General features: G+C 37.6%; 4 protein-coding genes across 8 annotated transcripts; 2 read left to right on the plus strand and 2 right to left on the minus strand.

The window, feature by feature from the left end:
• Positions 1-29: 29 nt before the first annotated feature.
• Positions 30-5,442, minus strand: LOC100882249 (jmjC domain-containing histone demethylation protein 1). 3 transcript variants are annotated; one of them, XM_076538089.1, is made up of 8 exons: positions 5,200-5,442; positions 4,808-5,087; positions 4,011-4,698; positions 3,611-3,935; positions 3,250-3,547; positions 2,874-3,169; positions 602-2,800; positions 30-274 (listed from the first exon to the last, which is right to left on the minus strand). In XM_076538089.1, the coding sequence occupies exons 1-7, from the start codon at positions 5,239-5,241 to the stop codon at positions 1,787-1,789; spliced, it is 2,943 nt and encodes a 980-aa protein (XP_076394204.1). In that variant the 5' UTR covers positions 5,242-5,442; the 3' UTR covers positions 30-274; positions 602-1,786. The 3 variants fall into 3 exon arrangements, with proteins under 3 accessions (XP_076394204.1, XP_012138283.1, XP_012138281.1); XM_012282893.2 differs by having other exon boundaries at positions 30-2,800; positions 3,250-3,505; XM_012282891.2 differs by having other exon boundaries at positions 30-2,800; positions 3,250-3,511.
• A 314-nt stretch (positions 5,443-5,756) lies between these two features.
• Positions 5,757-14,103, minus strand: LOC100883580 (Coiled-coil domain containing protein 114). 3 transcript variants are annotated; one of them, XM_076538096.1, is made up of 7 exons: positions 13,575-14,103; positions 11,834-12,206; positions 11,433-11,767; positions 10,901-11,124; positions 10,579-10,841; positions 10,139-10,428; positions 5,757-9,918 (listed from the first exon to the last, which is right to left on the minus strand). In XM_076538096.1, the coding sequence occupies exons 2-7, from the start codon at positions 12,182-12,184 to the stop codon at positions 9,738-9,740; spliced, it is 1,644 nt and encodes a 547-aa protein (XP_076394211.1). In that variant the 5' UTR covers positions 12,185-12,206; positions 13,575-14,103; the 3' UTR covers positions 5,757-9,737. The 3 variants fall into 3 exon arrangements, with proteins under 3 accessions (XP_076394211.1, XP_003702222.2, XP_076394212.1); XM_003702174.3 differs by having other exon boundaries at positions 11,834-12,213; positions 13,575-14,102; XM_076538097.1 differs by lacking the exon at positions 5,757-9,918 and having other exon boundaries at positions 9,989-10,428; positions 11,834-12,213; positions 13,575-14,102.
• Positions 5,953-7,970, plus strand: Slh (sec1 family domain containing Slh). The gene has a single exon (XM_003702176.3). The coding sequence runs from the start codon at positions 5,953-5,955 to the stop codon at positions 7,840-7,842; it is 1,890 nt and encodes a 629-aa protein (XP_003702224.2). The 3' UTR covers positions 7,843-7,970.
• LOC100882140 (coiled-coil domain-containing protein 42 like-2) lies at positions 7,945-9,578 on the plus strand. The gene is made up of 5 exons (XM_012282895.2): positions 7,945-8,030; positions 8,146-8,266; positions 8,482-8,770; positions 8,848-9,087; positions 9,160-9,578. The coding sequence occupies exons 2-5, from the start codon at positions 8,151-8,153 to the stop codon at positions 9,502-9,504; spliced, it is 990 nt and encodes a 329-aa protein (XP_012138285.1). The 5' UTR covers positions 7,945-8,030; positions 8,146-8,150; the 3' UTR covers positions 9,505-9,578.
• Positions 14,104-14,153: the final 50 nt, after the last annotated feature.

Genomic DNA, 14,153 nt, shown 5'->3' on the forward strand with positions numbered 1-14,153 from the left:
ATGAATGGGTAGTGATGATAACGCTATCGTTAAAATTTAAAATTATATTTGAAAATCAGAATATCACTATTGTTCTCTGTGGGTTACATACTTTATACAGTAGTGTCATAGTTTAGAATTAGAACATCCGCAGCTTAGTGCTTCTAATACATGCTTGAATTATAAAAATGAATGCATGACGAACAATATCGATATTGAGTATAATGAAAACCATTGCACTGCGAGCTAAATTGAAACAATACGTTGAACTTTCAGTGTGATAACTCGTGTCCATCTAAACAAAGTATTTTCACAGATATAATACAAACAATACGTGATACTTTAACTGTACAACGAATTTATGAGCTAACGGTAAAGCTTTAAAGTGCAAGTACTTAATTTCTTATTGCTCGGTATTATTATCGCTCACGAATTACGCACGTAATGTGCATGTTAATGAGATGAAACTAAAAAGTTCGTTTTATAGGAGAAAAAAATAAAAAAAAGATCGTATGTACATTCGTTTATATAAAAAAAAAGAACACTTTGCGTTGAACGTAGCTTAGGTCAATAATTAAAACATTAATATAATGTACACGTTTTCAGCGTAATGTTAACGTACCTATCTAATATTATGAAATGGTATAGTCGAATATGTTTCATTGCGCGCTTCCGTCTTTATAATTAGAGTAATGAGTTTACGTGGTCAACAGGTTCCTTCATTTTTGCGACTTAACGAAGTCAGTTGGAAACTTATCCAATCACACATACAAATAAATATACCTCTTTCTTCTTTTTTTATTAATATATATAGGCGATCGGTAGCGTCGATATGCTACTTCGCTGAGTTCCTCGTAAGACTACAGACGTCAACATTTATCTCTTTTTACCCGCATTCGTATTCCTACATCCGTATAGAATTGCAAAACAAATACTGTACGCTCGTCTTTCGGTACGACAGTAAAAACTTCTATATTGATGCATTTGATATCCGTTAACATGGTGACGGCCGATTGCGCTCGCGAGGACACAGCACAGGTATGCAAGTAACGTGCATTGAGTGGGTAGTCAGTTATTTGAAAATTTGAAACTTGTATATCATTAAATTTTTAAATTCGTAAGTTCCTACATTTCTAAACTTTCAAATTCTCAAATTTTCAAATCCTCAAATTCGCAAATTCCCAAATTTCGCTTTATCACTGCGTGCACAGTGCACACCGGTGAGCTGTCTGGCGAGCACTTTATCTGTCCATCACTTTTCTAATACAATACTGAATATTAAACGAGTAATGGTTTGTTTCGTTATACGATGCGAAACTGAACATAACTCTGAAAATTTGCTCGTAATTTTATAATTAGGAATGCGAAAAATCGCAACTAGCGCAGCTTTAAAGTTGTGATTCGTGATATAACATTCCTGGAATTCGCATTACTTATTTAATATCCTGTACTCGTTAAGATTTAATATCTTAAAATATTTTTGAAACGTGTACGGTGTTTTCCAGACATAAAGGAAGACAGCAATCTACGTTAAAATAAGCAAAAAATAAAGTAATCCTTGGTTAATTCGAATTGAAGTATTTTGTTGCTCATATCGCGTAGTGACATCGATAAAACTGAAGGTTATCGAATAGAAATCCTATACTAGTCAGGTCCACTTTTTTATATTATGAAGATGCGATACAGTGCTGATGGATTTTCATGACAATAAATAATTGTTGACTGATATTCGGCATAATTGTTCTTGGTTTTACAAAGTAACCAAATTGCACTTGCCGAAAATCCTCATAACCAGATACATTTTTTTTCACGTAACTTTAACCTCGACTTTAAATTTTTTTTCTTCTACTAGTTTAACGTCCGTCACATGTAAATTATGAATACTTTTCGCAGCAAACTTAATTACAGACTGAGTCGAAACTTGAGTCGTGTGTCTGAGATCCAAACGTTTAAGCACTTTGCATCTTGCCAAATGATCTAACGTCGTTTCCGTAAGTAATCTACAGTTTGCCAGATTCAGTGATGCTAGGTTGGTTACTGCTTGCGCCGGTGGAGTCGCCAATTGCGCTACACCGGCGTCAGTAACTCTACCGCAAGAAGAGAGATCCAACGTCTCCAGATAAGGTAAATGTTGAACTATATATCTTAAAGCTACGTCAGTTATATCACATCCAGCCAAAGATAAATTTTTAAGATGCTTCAATCTTGAAGTTTTATCAATTAGACCGGGTCTCGAATCCGTAGGTGGACTAAGGACCTCCCTTAAACTCGAATCGTTCAGTCCTGATACGTGACTGAGGTCTAAAGTGGTAAGCGGCGGACAAGTGCAAGTTCTCAAAGCACAGACTCCAGCCCACGAACAACCTTGTACAGATAATGTTCTAAGCTGCGGCAATCTACTTAACAGCCAGGCTAATTGTCTTTTAGTTACATTTGTCCAGTCAAGAGACAGATTTTCCGGTTGGCGGCGTATAATACCAGTTAAATGCAAAGCTGTCAGATGAGAATGAGACATGTCCAATTTTCTCCACAAGCTAGGATCTATACTATATCTGGCCCATGTACGGCAAACCAAGGCACAATTCGCCAGGTCCTTTGCATTTAAAAATCTAAAAATAGCAAGTAATGCTGTTTTGTCATATGCTAAAGATTGTCCATTAAAATCAGGCCCTGGTCTTTGAACAGGCGGAAGTGGAACAGGCCTAACCACCACGTGGGGCCTCTTCAATGACTTACTACTTGAACCAGTTAATTGTACAGCTAATTGTGTACGCAAAGCTGTTCGCTGTTCACCCTCAGCCGGTTCTCTGTCATTCCATGCCTGGAATTTTTTGTATAGAAACCATGAATATTTCGTATTCTTAGACCGTTTCAGATTCCATTTGGGGACTTACATCGCTGGGATCGGATCTTGAACGTTTACTTGGTGTGGTAGCCCTTTCAGAATCTGTAGTGGGTGCGGATGAAGCTGCACTAGATACAGAAAGTTTTCGAGCACGAGCCTTAGGTTGACGTGGCCTACAATCTAAATTTCGACCGCTTTCACAACATTCGGGACATTCCCAACTATTCGGTAAATCGTCGCTAACGGTTATTGTTTGGGGATCCAATCCTATGCACGCGGGATGTACAATGTCAAAACATATCGAACATTCTAACAAACTCGACGGAGCTGTCGGCGTTGGTTTCCCTGGATCAGAGATTGCAAATTAAAATATCTGTCCTTATTATTAAATTATTCGCTCGACACGATAACGAAAAAGTACATACCCATTAATGGAGCAGGTGGTTGTCCCCAGCCATCTAATCGGCAAACTTTACAAGCTGCTGTGACCGGAAGCATAGGCCTCAAACATTGTCTCATCAAGCACGTCTGTTTGGCACGACCGCTCCCACCGAATTTCACCATATCCTGACAGTACATGCATTCCCCGCAGTCAGTCCTTGTACATGCTTCACACTTTTTACACCTGGTACGCCTTCGCCGCGGGAAAGCTCTTTCAGACTTCTCTTGTGAGTGATGCCTCTGTATCTTTGCAAAACTTTTTTTAGTTACCCTTAGACGTTCCTGTTAATCAGTTAAATGATAAATAAAGATATTCTATTATAAGTATGTGAAATTTTCGCTTACCCTTTCAGCAATAGTTAATGGAGGTGGAGGTGGTAATACAGGATTTCCTGTTACAGCCGCGTCCGGATTATCGTGTCGATGTTGTTCTACCAGACATCGAACATCGTGAATTAAGGCAACGGGATCGCGAATCAGCTCAGGCACATTCTTTTTAGTAGAAGGTAATGAATGTAAATACATAACTATTGCTTTTAAACCATGTAATTCGAACGGTGTCAGGTGTAAGTGCTGATGGTGTTGTGGAACTGAATGTTGACGGTGAGATTCGGAAATATCTAAATGACTCCTGCCGAGCAGAACGTGGACGTACCTCTCCAAGACGTACCTATCAACAAAATGAATACTTAAATAAACTAAAGGATTCTGAAAAACTTATATTTCAATAATTGTATAACCATACCATAACATTTCAGTGAAAAATGGATATCTGAATTTTTGTGGAACCTTTGTGTGTTCCTCTACTTGTGCAACTTTCAATTGTTTTTCAATACCAAAGCTATGTAAAAAATTTCCACCAAACACTAAAGAATCTTGAGGAGTATACACTGCATGAATCCAACCAGTTGGGATAAATAGAGTCATGCCAGCTGTCAAACTTATTCTACCACATCTGTCTACCATGTCTCCAAAGAAAACGTCAGATTGTTTGCCACTTAGAACCCATTCTTGATAAAGGGACAAATTTTTTTCAGTAGGAGGGATAAGCCAAAATATTTTTCCACCTCTTAGGATATGGTACCACACACTAGTTCCACCAAAGTCAACATGGAAATCTGTATAACAACCTTTCACAGACATCAGGCAATACTTTTGCACTTTTGGATACATCATGTCTTCCAAAAGATTGGTAGATTCCACTTGTGCTTCTTTAAGATGTCTTGGCCATACAACATCTACCCAATCAACTTGTCGTACCAATGAAGGTGACTGTACATAGTTTTCTAACTTGGTATGACTGAACTCTAAAGAAATTACATTTAACAACCGTTCTTTGTTAGGATCTTCATAATACTTTTGCCATTCTTTCATTGTCATATCTTCATTCTTTTGTGTATTAACATCCATTACATCTAATACTCTTTTTGAACCTGAAAACACATATAATAAATTGTTCTTTTAAAAATAAAACGTGTCAAGTAGTACATCTTTAATTATAATATAAGCATATAACAAAATATATCTTTATTATAAACATACCAACACACGTTCTCACATCATTAACTGTAAAATTTGAACTGGGAACTCGCAATCCCAATCCAGATTTGTCTTTGAAGAGCAATGGTATACTGAGTCCATGTTTCTGCAAGAACGCTAGAGTCAATTCAGAACCATTCATTTCACGGAATAATCCACTGAAATTATTTAGGTTGTATCTTTCGCATTCAATTTTTTCATCCAGTTGAAAAGTCCTACGACCCTCGATTTCCTCATCACCTATGGCCCAGTCATCTGTATACAACTTTCTAGTTCTTTCCCGCTATAATAAAATTCATAATAAATAGAAAATTTTCATTCAAATTTAATGAAAAATTTCATACAGAACAACTCTATCCAGTGTTCAATTACAAAGTTATCTTTAGTTTGTTTACCAATTGACGCCTTTTTGGCAGAGAAGTAGAGTCATCGGCCATTGTGGACACGCTGTCAGAAACGTATCACCGAAAACTCATCGAATATTCAATGTATGTTTTGTAGTGAACGTTAAAATAATTCTTTTAATGCTATATTATTGAAATTTTATTTATTATTTACATGTCACGCACGATAGCCTTATATTAACATCGAACTTTTCTGTGATTTTACTTTCCCAGCAAAAGGAGGTCGCCATTTTGCTGCCGGTCAATGCTACCAATAAGTATCATAAAAAACTTTGAACCATTTCAAGTTATAATATTTATGCTCAGTTGCTTTGAATTATGTAATGCCAAGTTTTCTATAGTATAAAAAATGAATATTCATAACTTTCGAGGTGCAGCTTTGAAAATATGAGATTGATATTTATACCTATATGGGGAATGTTACATTTATAAGTTGACAATATATTAGTTTTGAGCTCATTGAGCTTTGCCTATGATAAAGCATCAATTGAAGTTAGTCGTATTGCGCAAAACAGTATGTTCTCTCTATGAATGTAGTATATGCACCATTTTTGACAATTCACAGTTAAAAATCGAATGTTGACATATGTATTTGAGATATGTTATTTTCAATCATTTGCTACTGTATGTAGTCTTAAAATTACATAAATTAATTTTGTAAAAACTTCTCATTTAAGTAGAAGTACAATACTTGTTAATAAAAGATTTGTACATAGAAGTGGAATTTTTTAAAACGAGATAACCATGATGAGTCTACGTGACAGGCAAATAAATGCCTTGAAACAGATGTTAAATTTAAATCAGCCGGAACAGAAATTAGAAGAAGCAGTACCGGTATGGAAAGTTTTAATTTACGATCGACTTGGACAAGATATCATTTCGCCGTTAATATCGGTAAAAGAATTGAGAAATCTTGGCATTACACTCCACATGCAATTACATTCTGACAGAGATTCTATACCTGAAGTACCAGCTATTTACTTCTGTGCACCAACAGATGAAAATCTTGGTAGGATTGGGCAGGATTTACAAAGTGGTTTATATGATATTTATCATTTAAACTTCATCTCACCAATAACTCGACAAAAAATGGAGGACTTAGCAGCTGCTGCAATACTTGGAGGTGTTGTGTCAAATATTCACAAAGTATTTGATCAGTATTTAAATTTCATTTCTTTGGAAGATGATCTGTTTATTCTTAGACATCAAAATAGTGATATAATATCATATCATGCGATTAATCGGGGTGAAGTAAAAGACACAGAAATGGAATCGGTAATGGATATTATTGTTGACTGCCTGTTCTCAGTATTTGTCACATTGGGAACTGTTCCAATTATAAGATGTCCAAGAGGAAATGCAGCTGAAATGGTTGCTAAAATGATAGACAAGAAACTAAGAGAAAATGTATGGGACACAAGAAATAATTTATTTGAGAGTGAAACAACTGGTCATTACAGTTTTCAGAGACCTCTTCTTATAATATTGGATCGTAACATAGACATGGCCACACCATTACATCATACCTGGACATACCAAGCACTAGCACATGACGTATTAGAAATGGCTCTAAATAGGTTAGTTGTAGAGGAGAATGTGGGAAGATCTCCTGCAGGTGGAACCCGTTCAAAGACACGAGCCTATGAGCTAGACAATAGAGATCGATTTTGGTGTCAACATAAAGGCAGTCCATTTCCTAGAGTAGCTGAAGCTATACAGGAAGAATTAGAACAGTACCGTACTTTCGAAGAGGATGTTAAGAAACTTAAATCTTCTATGGGTATTGATAATGAAAGTGAAGTAGCGTTATCAATGGTTTCCAATAACACAGCACGTTTGACAAATGCTGTAAATTCTCTGCCACAACTTTTAGAAATGAAGCGATTGATAGATATGCATACATCAATTGCAACAGGTATTTTAAATTCCATAAAATCTCGTAGATTAGATACATTTTTTGAACTTGAAGAGAAAATAATGGGCAAACAAACATTAGATAGAAGCGTATTAGAAACAATAAGTGACCCAGATTGTGGTACTTCAGAAGACAAGTTACGGCTTGCTATTATATATTACCTTTGTACCAATATGTCAGATGCTGACTATAACAAACTTGAAGCAGCATTGTCTGCTGCTGGATGTGACTTGAATCCTCTAGTTTACATAAAAAGATTGAGAAGTTACACCAGAATAACAGAAATTCAAAACAGTTATGAAGGTGGTGGAACCAAGACAGTCAGTATGTTCTCAAAGCTTATGAATCAAGGATCTTCTTTTGTAATGGAAGGAGTAAAGAATTTAGTCGTTAAGAAGCATAATTTGCCAGTCACAAAAATTGTTGATGAACTAATGGAATCAAGACAATCGTCTCAAACGGACGATTACTGTTACTTAGATCCGAAGCAGTTGAAGCATACCGAACAGATGCCAAAGAATCGACCAACATTCCAAGATGTAATTGTTTTTATTGTTGGCGGTGGAAATTACATAGAATATCAAAATCTAGTGGACTATGTAAAGCAAAAGAGTGGGGCTGGTTTTAACAAACGAATCACATACGGTTCAACGACATTTATTAACGCAAAACAATTACTTAAGCAACTTTCACTTTTGGGACAAGAAGTTCATTCCTAAATTTTATAGAATATATGAAAAAATATTTATCGTCTACTTTTCTTATAACGTACGCCGATTTTTCATATTGTTGTTATTGCCTTCTTGTAAAAATGTAAAATAAATAAAATATGATTAGTTATTTTAGATATTCTTCCATATTATTTATCCACCCCTTTGTATTTCTGCCGCCTAGGGACTTTTTGTCGGTAAGGAAGCACGTCTGCATTTCAAATCGTTTGATCAATACTTCACAAGCAATTATATCGTTTGGTTTTCTTAAAAATTTATTGAATATTGACTCCGAATATTAATTTATAACAGTAAAGATGACGACGGAACATAAAGGAATGAAACATTTTGTCCAAAGAGCACCTGTCGTGACAAACTCGCAAAAAGGAGTTGTGGAATATTTCTTATCCAAGCAAGAAGACCACAATATTAAGTAATGTAAAAATAATTCTTTATTATAATCAATGGTACATCGCAAATACACCTTCTTTTATTTTCAGTTCGGTAACAATTAGGAAAATCGATGTAAAAGTTCTGTATAAAAAAGGTCCTCTAAGTTTTCATGTTTTTATTTTCATTCATTTAGTCTGCGAAAAAATTAGCACTCGCAGAAACGCTTTGTAATACGAAATCCGTTTTCTATAATAGAAAGTATCCTGAATGGGATAAGCCAAGAGTTTATCCAGCGTTAGAAGTGGTCAGAGCTCGCAGTGATTTAACAAAAGTTGAGGAGAAATTACGCGAAAAATGGGTCGAACAGGAGAAAAGGCGAAAACTCATGGACGAACAGTGGGCCGAGATGAGATTGCAGGAATCGATATTGCGTGAATCGTTTATAAAATTCAATAGATTTGTCAGGGAAAATCAGGAAAAACGCGAGCGCGCGGAAGCGAAGATCAAAGAGGAACGTGAACGTCAAGCGAAGCGGCTCGAAGAAGTAAAATTCTTCAAATGTTTATATTTATAAATTTATAAATTGTTAATTAAAGTCACTAACAAGTACATAATTTTTAGATCGAAGAGTTGACCGCTAAGTTAGTTTACATGAAAGAAGTTCGCGACAAGATGAAGACGCACGTGGAAGAATACAGAAAGTATCAAACGTACTTGGATAAAGTTATAAACGATACCTCAGAATTTCAGTCCATCGCAGAAATTTTTAATCGTTACGAAACTCTAATGGAGGCGCGTACGATTTTATCTGAGCACCAGGATAAGAATCTTCAGATATTAGAGGAACGAGGAGCGGAACTAGTAAATATAGAGTGTAAAATTTATTCAGCCTTTCGCTCGTAATTACGTAACGAAAGAAATCTTTGTTTACAGTATCACATGACGGAATCAAAGACACAGAAATTTATGGGACTGAACAATAAATTAGCGCAATTGCAAGCGCGACGGGACAGGGCGGAGGTGCGAGCTCGCAAATGGGAGACGATCGTTTCTAAGATAAAAGTGACTGCCGCGGAGAAAAATTTAGAGCATACGCAGGTAAAAACGTGTTGCTGGAATCTGTATCAACAGATCTGCAAAAGAAAGGGTGTTCCCGTTACCGCGGACAAAGACGATGTCGAGCAGCAGCTGAACGACATCAAACGGACGATCCTCGAATTAAAACGACTCCTCAAGATCGCGAAAAAGGATGCGCCCAAAGAAGCGCAGAAGACTTGATAGAACAATTTCAAGTTGTTTGTAAATAAATATATTTTATCGCAAAGTAATAAAGTAAATACTGATAAACGCTATGCCACTATTTTAAATAATAGATACTAAAACGATGGTTATAAGCAGATTACAGTTAATATTTTATAATCACCCGTCTGCTATAAATAAAAAAGTGAACATTATCATTTTATCGAAGAATTAATCTTGACTCTTGATGATATTCAACTTGTGTCCTTCGATTACTGATATCTTTTTTGTATAACTTTCCTAGCCGCCGGTAAATGACAACCTGATATGTTATGCAGAAGATCTGAATAGTCTTCTTCCAGCCTTTCCTTCAACTTTTTAGTGGCTTCATCGCGTGTCAACGGTTGCTCCAAACCTTCGGATACGATTTGCAATTCTGCTTTCTCGACACATCTGTGCAAGTTTTTAGAGTAGTTAAAATTTACCAAAAATATCTTGTTTAGTACATCTGTAATGACTTTGATCATATTAAGGTTACTCAATCTTTGACAATATATGTCAAGGTCATTCTCTAAACACTTAACAGGAGTAATTAAGGTATAAAAGATACTGCACGAGAGGGAATTAGGAAATAAAAGGAATACAGAGGAAATAAATGGAGATAAGGACTCACAGGGCACAAGGTTGTGTAGGAGCAATGTGTTCAATAGGAGGCACTTTCAGCTTAGGTCGCTTCTCTTCATCTAGTCGTAAATGTTGCGCTTTGGTGGCTTTATCTATCCAATAAACTTTGTGGAACATTTGTGTTATACGTTTCTCGATAATTCCCAGGTACAACATGACGTTGCTTCTCGTTATCTGTTCGTTGTCTCCCAGTAATTCCAGAATGGGTGAATTGTCACAACGAATCGCTTTGAACAGAGAATCTATTCCTTTCAGTAACTTTTCCATCACGTCGTCGCACTGCAACAAAAAATCTCTTTAACTGATGTACATTTTCAGATTCGATAACAGTAACGTCTAGACTCGAAGGTTAAAAAGGAAATAATTTCTGAGTAGTCTTAATCTGATTTTATAGGTTTTCGATATTCGATGAGATTAACGAAGCATCACCTGTGTCAGATTTTCTTCAGCCGCATCAGCAAGAGTGGTTTGATCTTCCAGTTCTTTCTTGAGCTTCTCCAATGTCTCGGTGTGCTGTTGTCCACTTTGTTCGCACTGAACACGCGCCTCCTCGATCGAAATCGTCAACTGAGACATCCTCGCCTGGAGTCCCTCCAGCTCGTCGTTTAATTCGTTCACGTAACTGAACAGCGCAAAGTTTTCTTCCTCTTGTTTAATGAAATGCGCTGTGAGCTTGTCGATCTCGTCTTGACCTAATAATTCGATACGATTAATTTCCAAGCCACGATCAACGAGGACCGAAGAAAAATACCTGTGAATTCTTTGATCATTTCCAAAATCTGTCTATAAGAATTAATTTTCTGTTGTTTCTCTTCCATTCTCGCTTTCTTCTCGGCGGCCCGTTTCGCATTCAAATCGGCCATTTCGCGGTACTGTCCTTTCACCCCGAGGAATTCTTGCAGTTTCATTTCGTTGTCCAAAGTTCGTTGCAGTTCGCACATCTCCGACACGTGTGCCTTCAGATCTCTTATCCCTCTGAAAAGGAAGACTTTTATTTGTACGATTACATCTTTAGCGGAAGAAAGTGCAAGTGGACGAGGAAATACTAATAAAATCGAGGTTGTTAGGCCACTAACACGCGCCATTGCTCTTCGAGTTTCTAATTCGCCTAAAAGAATAAATCATTCTGTACGAAATACGAATGACTTTCAGGTCGTTAACGCAACTGAAAATTATGGGGCCAACGATCTTTTCAACTTTCCCTGTTCTGTGAAAATTACTGGACCCGTGATTTTACTGCAACATTAACTCCAAGATTTTTGTGTCGTTACATTTCGAATTACCTATCACGAAGCGCTTGTATTTTATTCAGTTCTTCGTCCCTTTGATTAAACGCGATGGTAGCCTGTTCTATCAGATCATTGATAATCTGCTTTCCAGCGTTCAGTTGACCTATGAGCTTGTTCCAAAGAATCGTGAATTGCGTCCTCTCCTTGAGCAACGCTTCGATTTCTTCACGCAGTTTCGCGTTCTGAGCAATCACAACGTTGAATCTTTTTGTCGCTACTTCCAGTCGATTCTCCAACATAGAAACCACCTTGTCTTGTCTTATAGCCATCTCCTTCAGCTGCGTGTCTGTTCGGACTTTCGACTTCAAGACTGTTACTTCCTTCGTTAACTGAAAGACATACGAATGTAAGACATATATCAGAAGTAATATTTAACAAATTTCTATTTGACAAACCTTGAAAATGTGTTCGTCCAACTCTGCTATCTCCTGCTTCTCCGTCTGCAGCATCTCATCGTACTTCTCCTGAGTCTTCAGAAGACACTTCAAGTCCTCCTCCATATCTCTATCCTTGCGGATAAACGTTTTCGAGCTAGCTGTTTTAATATGAAGCACCAGCTCCGCCTTCTCGTACTCCAAACGGTCGATTATGTTCAATTGATTACGAAGCTGTAATTTTGCATCCTCGACACAAGCGACTCGGTCGTTCTCCATTATTCTGTACTGTCTCTTCAGCCTCGAGAGCTCCGTTTGCGCCATCATCTCCAGCTCTGTCTCATCTGGCGTGTGCTGTGTTTTGTGCGCCATTTTTGGGCTTTTACTTTGCTAACTGTAATCTTGCAAAATATAAGTCTCATTAATATTCTCTCAGAAATACTTTCAATTATGTCGCGACTTATGTTATGGGCTGCATTTCTACGTATCGTATTGTCACGTATTTCTGTGCGTTGTAATTGCCATGGGTTGTATGCACTACGTGTTGTACTTTCATGTGCTGCATTTGTCACGTGCTGGACTTCCACGAATTATATTGCTACGCGTGGTTTCGCTGTGCGTCGAATTCGTGCGTTTGTATCGCCACATGTTGAATTTCTAACGCGACGAACTTGCTGGGTTGAATTTACAGCACGTAAAATTTACTACATATTGAATTTGCAACGCGTTGAAATTGCAGTGCGTTAAATTTGCAGTACGTCGAATTCGGAGCGCGTTAAATTTGCAGCACGTTGAATTCGCAGCGCGTAAAATTTCCAACACGTCGAATTCGCAGCGCGTTAAATTTGCTGCACGTCGAATTCTCAGCGCGTTAAATTTGCAGCACGTTGAATTTGCAACGCGTAAAATTTGCAACACGTCAAATTCGCAGCGCGTTAAATTTGCAACACGTCAAATTCGCAGCGCGTTGAATTTGCAACGCGTAAAATTTGCAACACGTCGAATTCGCAGTGCGTTAAATTTGCTGCACGTCGAATTCTCAGCGCGTTAAATTTGCAGCACGTTGAATTTGCAACACGTCAAATTCGCAGCGCGTTGAATTTGCAACGCGTAAAATTTGCAACACGTCGAATTCGCAGCGCGTAAAATTTCCAACACGTCGAATTCGCCGCGCGTTAAATTTGCTGCACGTCGAATTTTCAGTGCGTTGAATTTGCAACGCGTAAAATTTCCAACACGTCGAATTCGCAGCGCGTTAAATTTGCTGCACGTCGAATTCTCAGCGCGTTAAATTTGCAGCACGTTGAATTTGCAACACGTCAAATTCGCAACACGTCAAATTCGCAGCGCGTTAAATTTGTAACACGTCGAATTCGCAGCGCGTAAAATTTCCAACACGTCGAATTCGCAGCGCGTTAAATTCGCTGCACGTTGAATTTGCAGCGCGTTAAATTTGCAGCACGTCAAATTTTCACCAAATTGAATTTGCAAGCGTAAAATTCGCCACTCATCGAATTAGCAAAACCTTAAATTTGCAACACGTTGAATATTGAACTCGCAACGCACAATCTGTTCCGCGTTAAATTCGCAACGCGTTGACTTTGCGCGTTACATCGTCACGAGTAGTTACACCACGTGTATCCCTGACACCCAGCAATATGTTAACAGTAAACGAAGACAAATCGTATCTAAATTCGCAACGGTTACAAATTAGATATGTCAAACGATTTATTACAGCAAGTAAATAAAATTTATACACTACCTGTTGCGTAAGATTGTTTATACCAATTGGTACCCGAGAATGCAGGTTATCGACTCACAATTTGTCAAACATTTATTAGAAAGTTAACGATCGACGGATCAAAGAAGAATCCGAAAGTTGTCAACGATTTTGTCTGTATCTTCCTCGTCGATGATATTGAGGACCCACGGAGGGGAGGAAAACACTTTCCAGACGTGTGTCTCGATGATGTTCAACGGCGACATTTGAGAAAGACATCTGCCACCCTGTATAGCTCTGCCAGCTGTATGTGCGACACCGTTGTTCTTGTTGGTGCTTCCGGTTGCCAAGCACCCTCTCAGGGGTGTACGATAACCGGGATTCTGATTTCACGATATAACGTCCCGTGAATTCACAACATGCAAAAAAATGATTAATCGCTGAAAATGCAGAAGTTTGTGCCATCGTTACAGATAACGGAAATTGAAAATCGTTTATCTGAATACTGATAAATCGAGTTAGCTAAAAGGCCACTAGATGGTGCAACTGGCTTAATGATAACAGGGATACAGGAATATAATTGGTTATTACTTTATTACACGTATGCGATTGCTAATTGGA

This window comes from Megachile rotundata, chromosome 12 (assembly GCF_050947335.1).
Source record: "Megachile rotundata isolate GNS110a chromosome 12, iyMegRotu1, whole genome shotgun sequence".
NCBI lineage: Eukaryota > Metazoa > Arthropoda > Insecta > Hymenoptera > Megachilidae > Megachile > Megachile rotundata.

Bases quoted from the DNA above. Each gene is read 5' to 3' on its own strand.
- LOC100882249 (XM_076538089.1), bottom strand. From the start codon at position 5,241: ATGGCCGATGACTCTACTTCTCTGCCAAAAAGGCGTCAATTG. The intron at 4,699-4,807 runs GTATGTTTATAA...ATGTGTTTTCAG, and splicing joins TGATGTGAGAACGTGTGTTG to GTTCAAAAAGAGTATTAGAT. The intron at 3,936-4,010 runs GTATGGTTATAC...TTTTGTTGATAG, and splicing joins TTTTTCACTGAAATGTTATG to GTACGTCTTGGAGAGGTACG.
- Slh (XM_003702176.3), top strand. From the start codon at position 5,953: ATGATGAGTCTACGTGACAGGCAAATAAATGCCTTGAAACAGATGTTA.
- LOC100882140 (XM_012282895.2), top strand. From the start codon at position 8,151: ATGACGACGGAACATAAAGGAATGAAACATTTTGTCCAAAGAGCACCT. The intron at 8,267-8,481 runs GTAATGTAAAAA...TTTCTATAATAG, and splicing joins CAAGAAGACCACAATATTAA to AAAGTATCCTGAATGGGATA. The intron at 8,771-8,847 runs GTAAAATTCTTC...CATAATTTTTAG, and splicing joins AAGCGAAGCGGCTCGAAGAA to ATCGAAGAGTTGACCGCTAA.
- LOC100883580 (XM_076538096.1), bottom strand. From the start codon at position 12,184: ATGGCGCACAAAACACAGCACACGCCAGATGAGACAGAGCTGGAGATG. The intron at 11,125-11,432 runs GTAATTCGAAAT...CTTCCTTTTCAG, and splicing joins ATACAAGCGCTTCGTGATAG to AGGGATAAGAGATCTGAAGG. The intron at 10,842-10,900 runs GTATTTTTCTTC...TCGAATTATTAG, and splicing joins AATGATCAAAGAATTCACAG to GTCAAGACGAGATCGACAAG.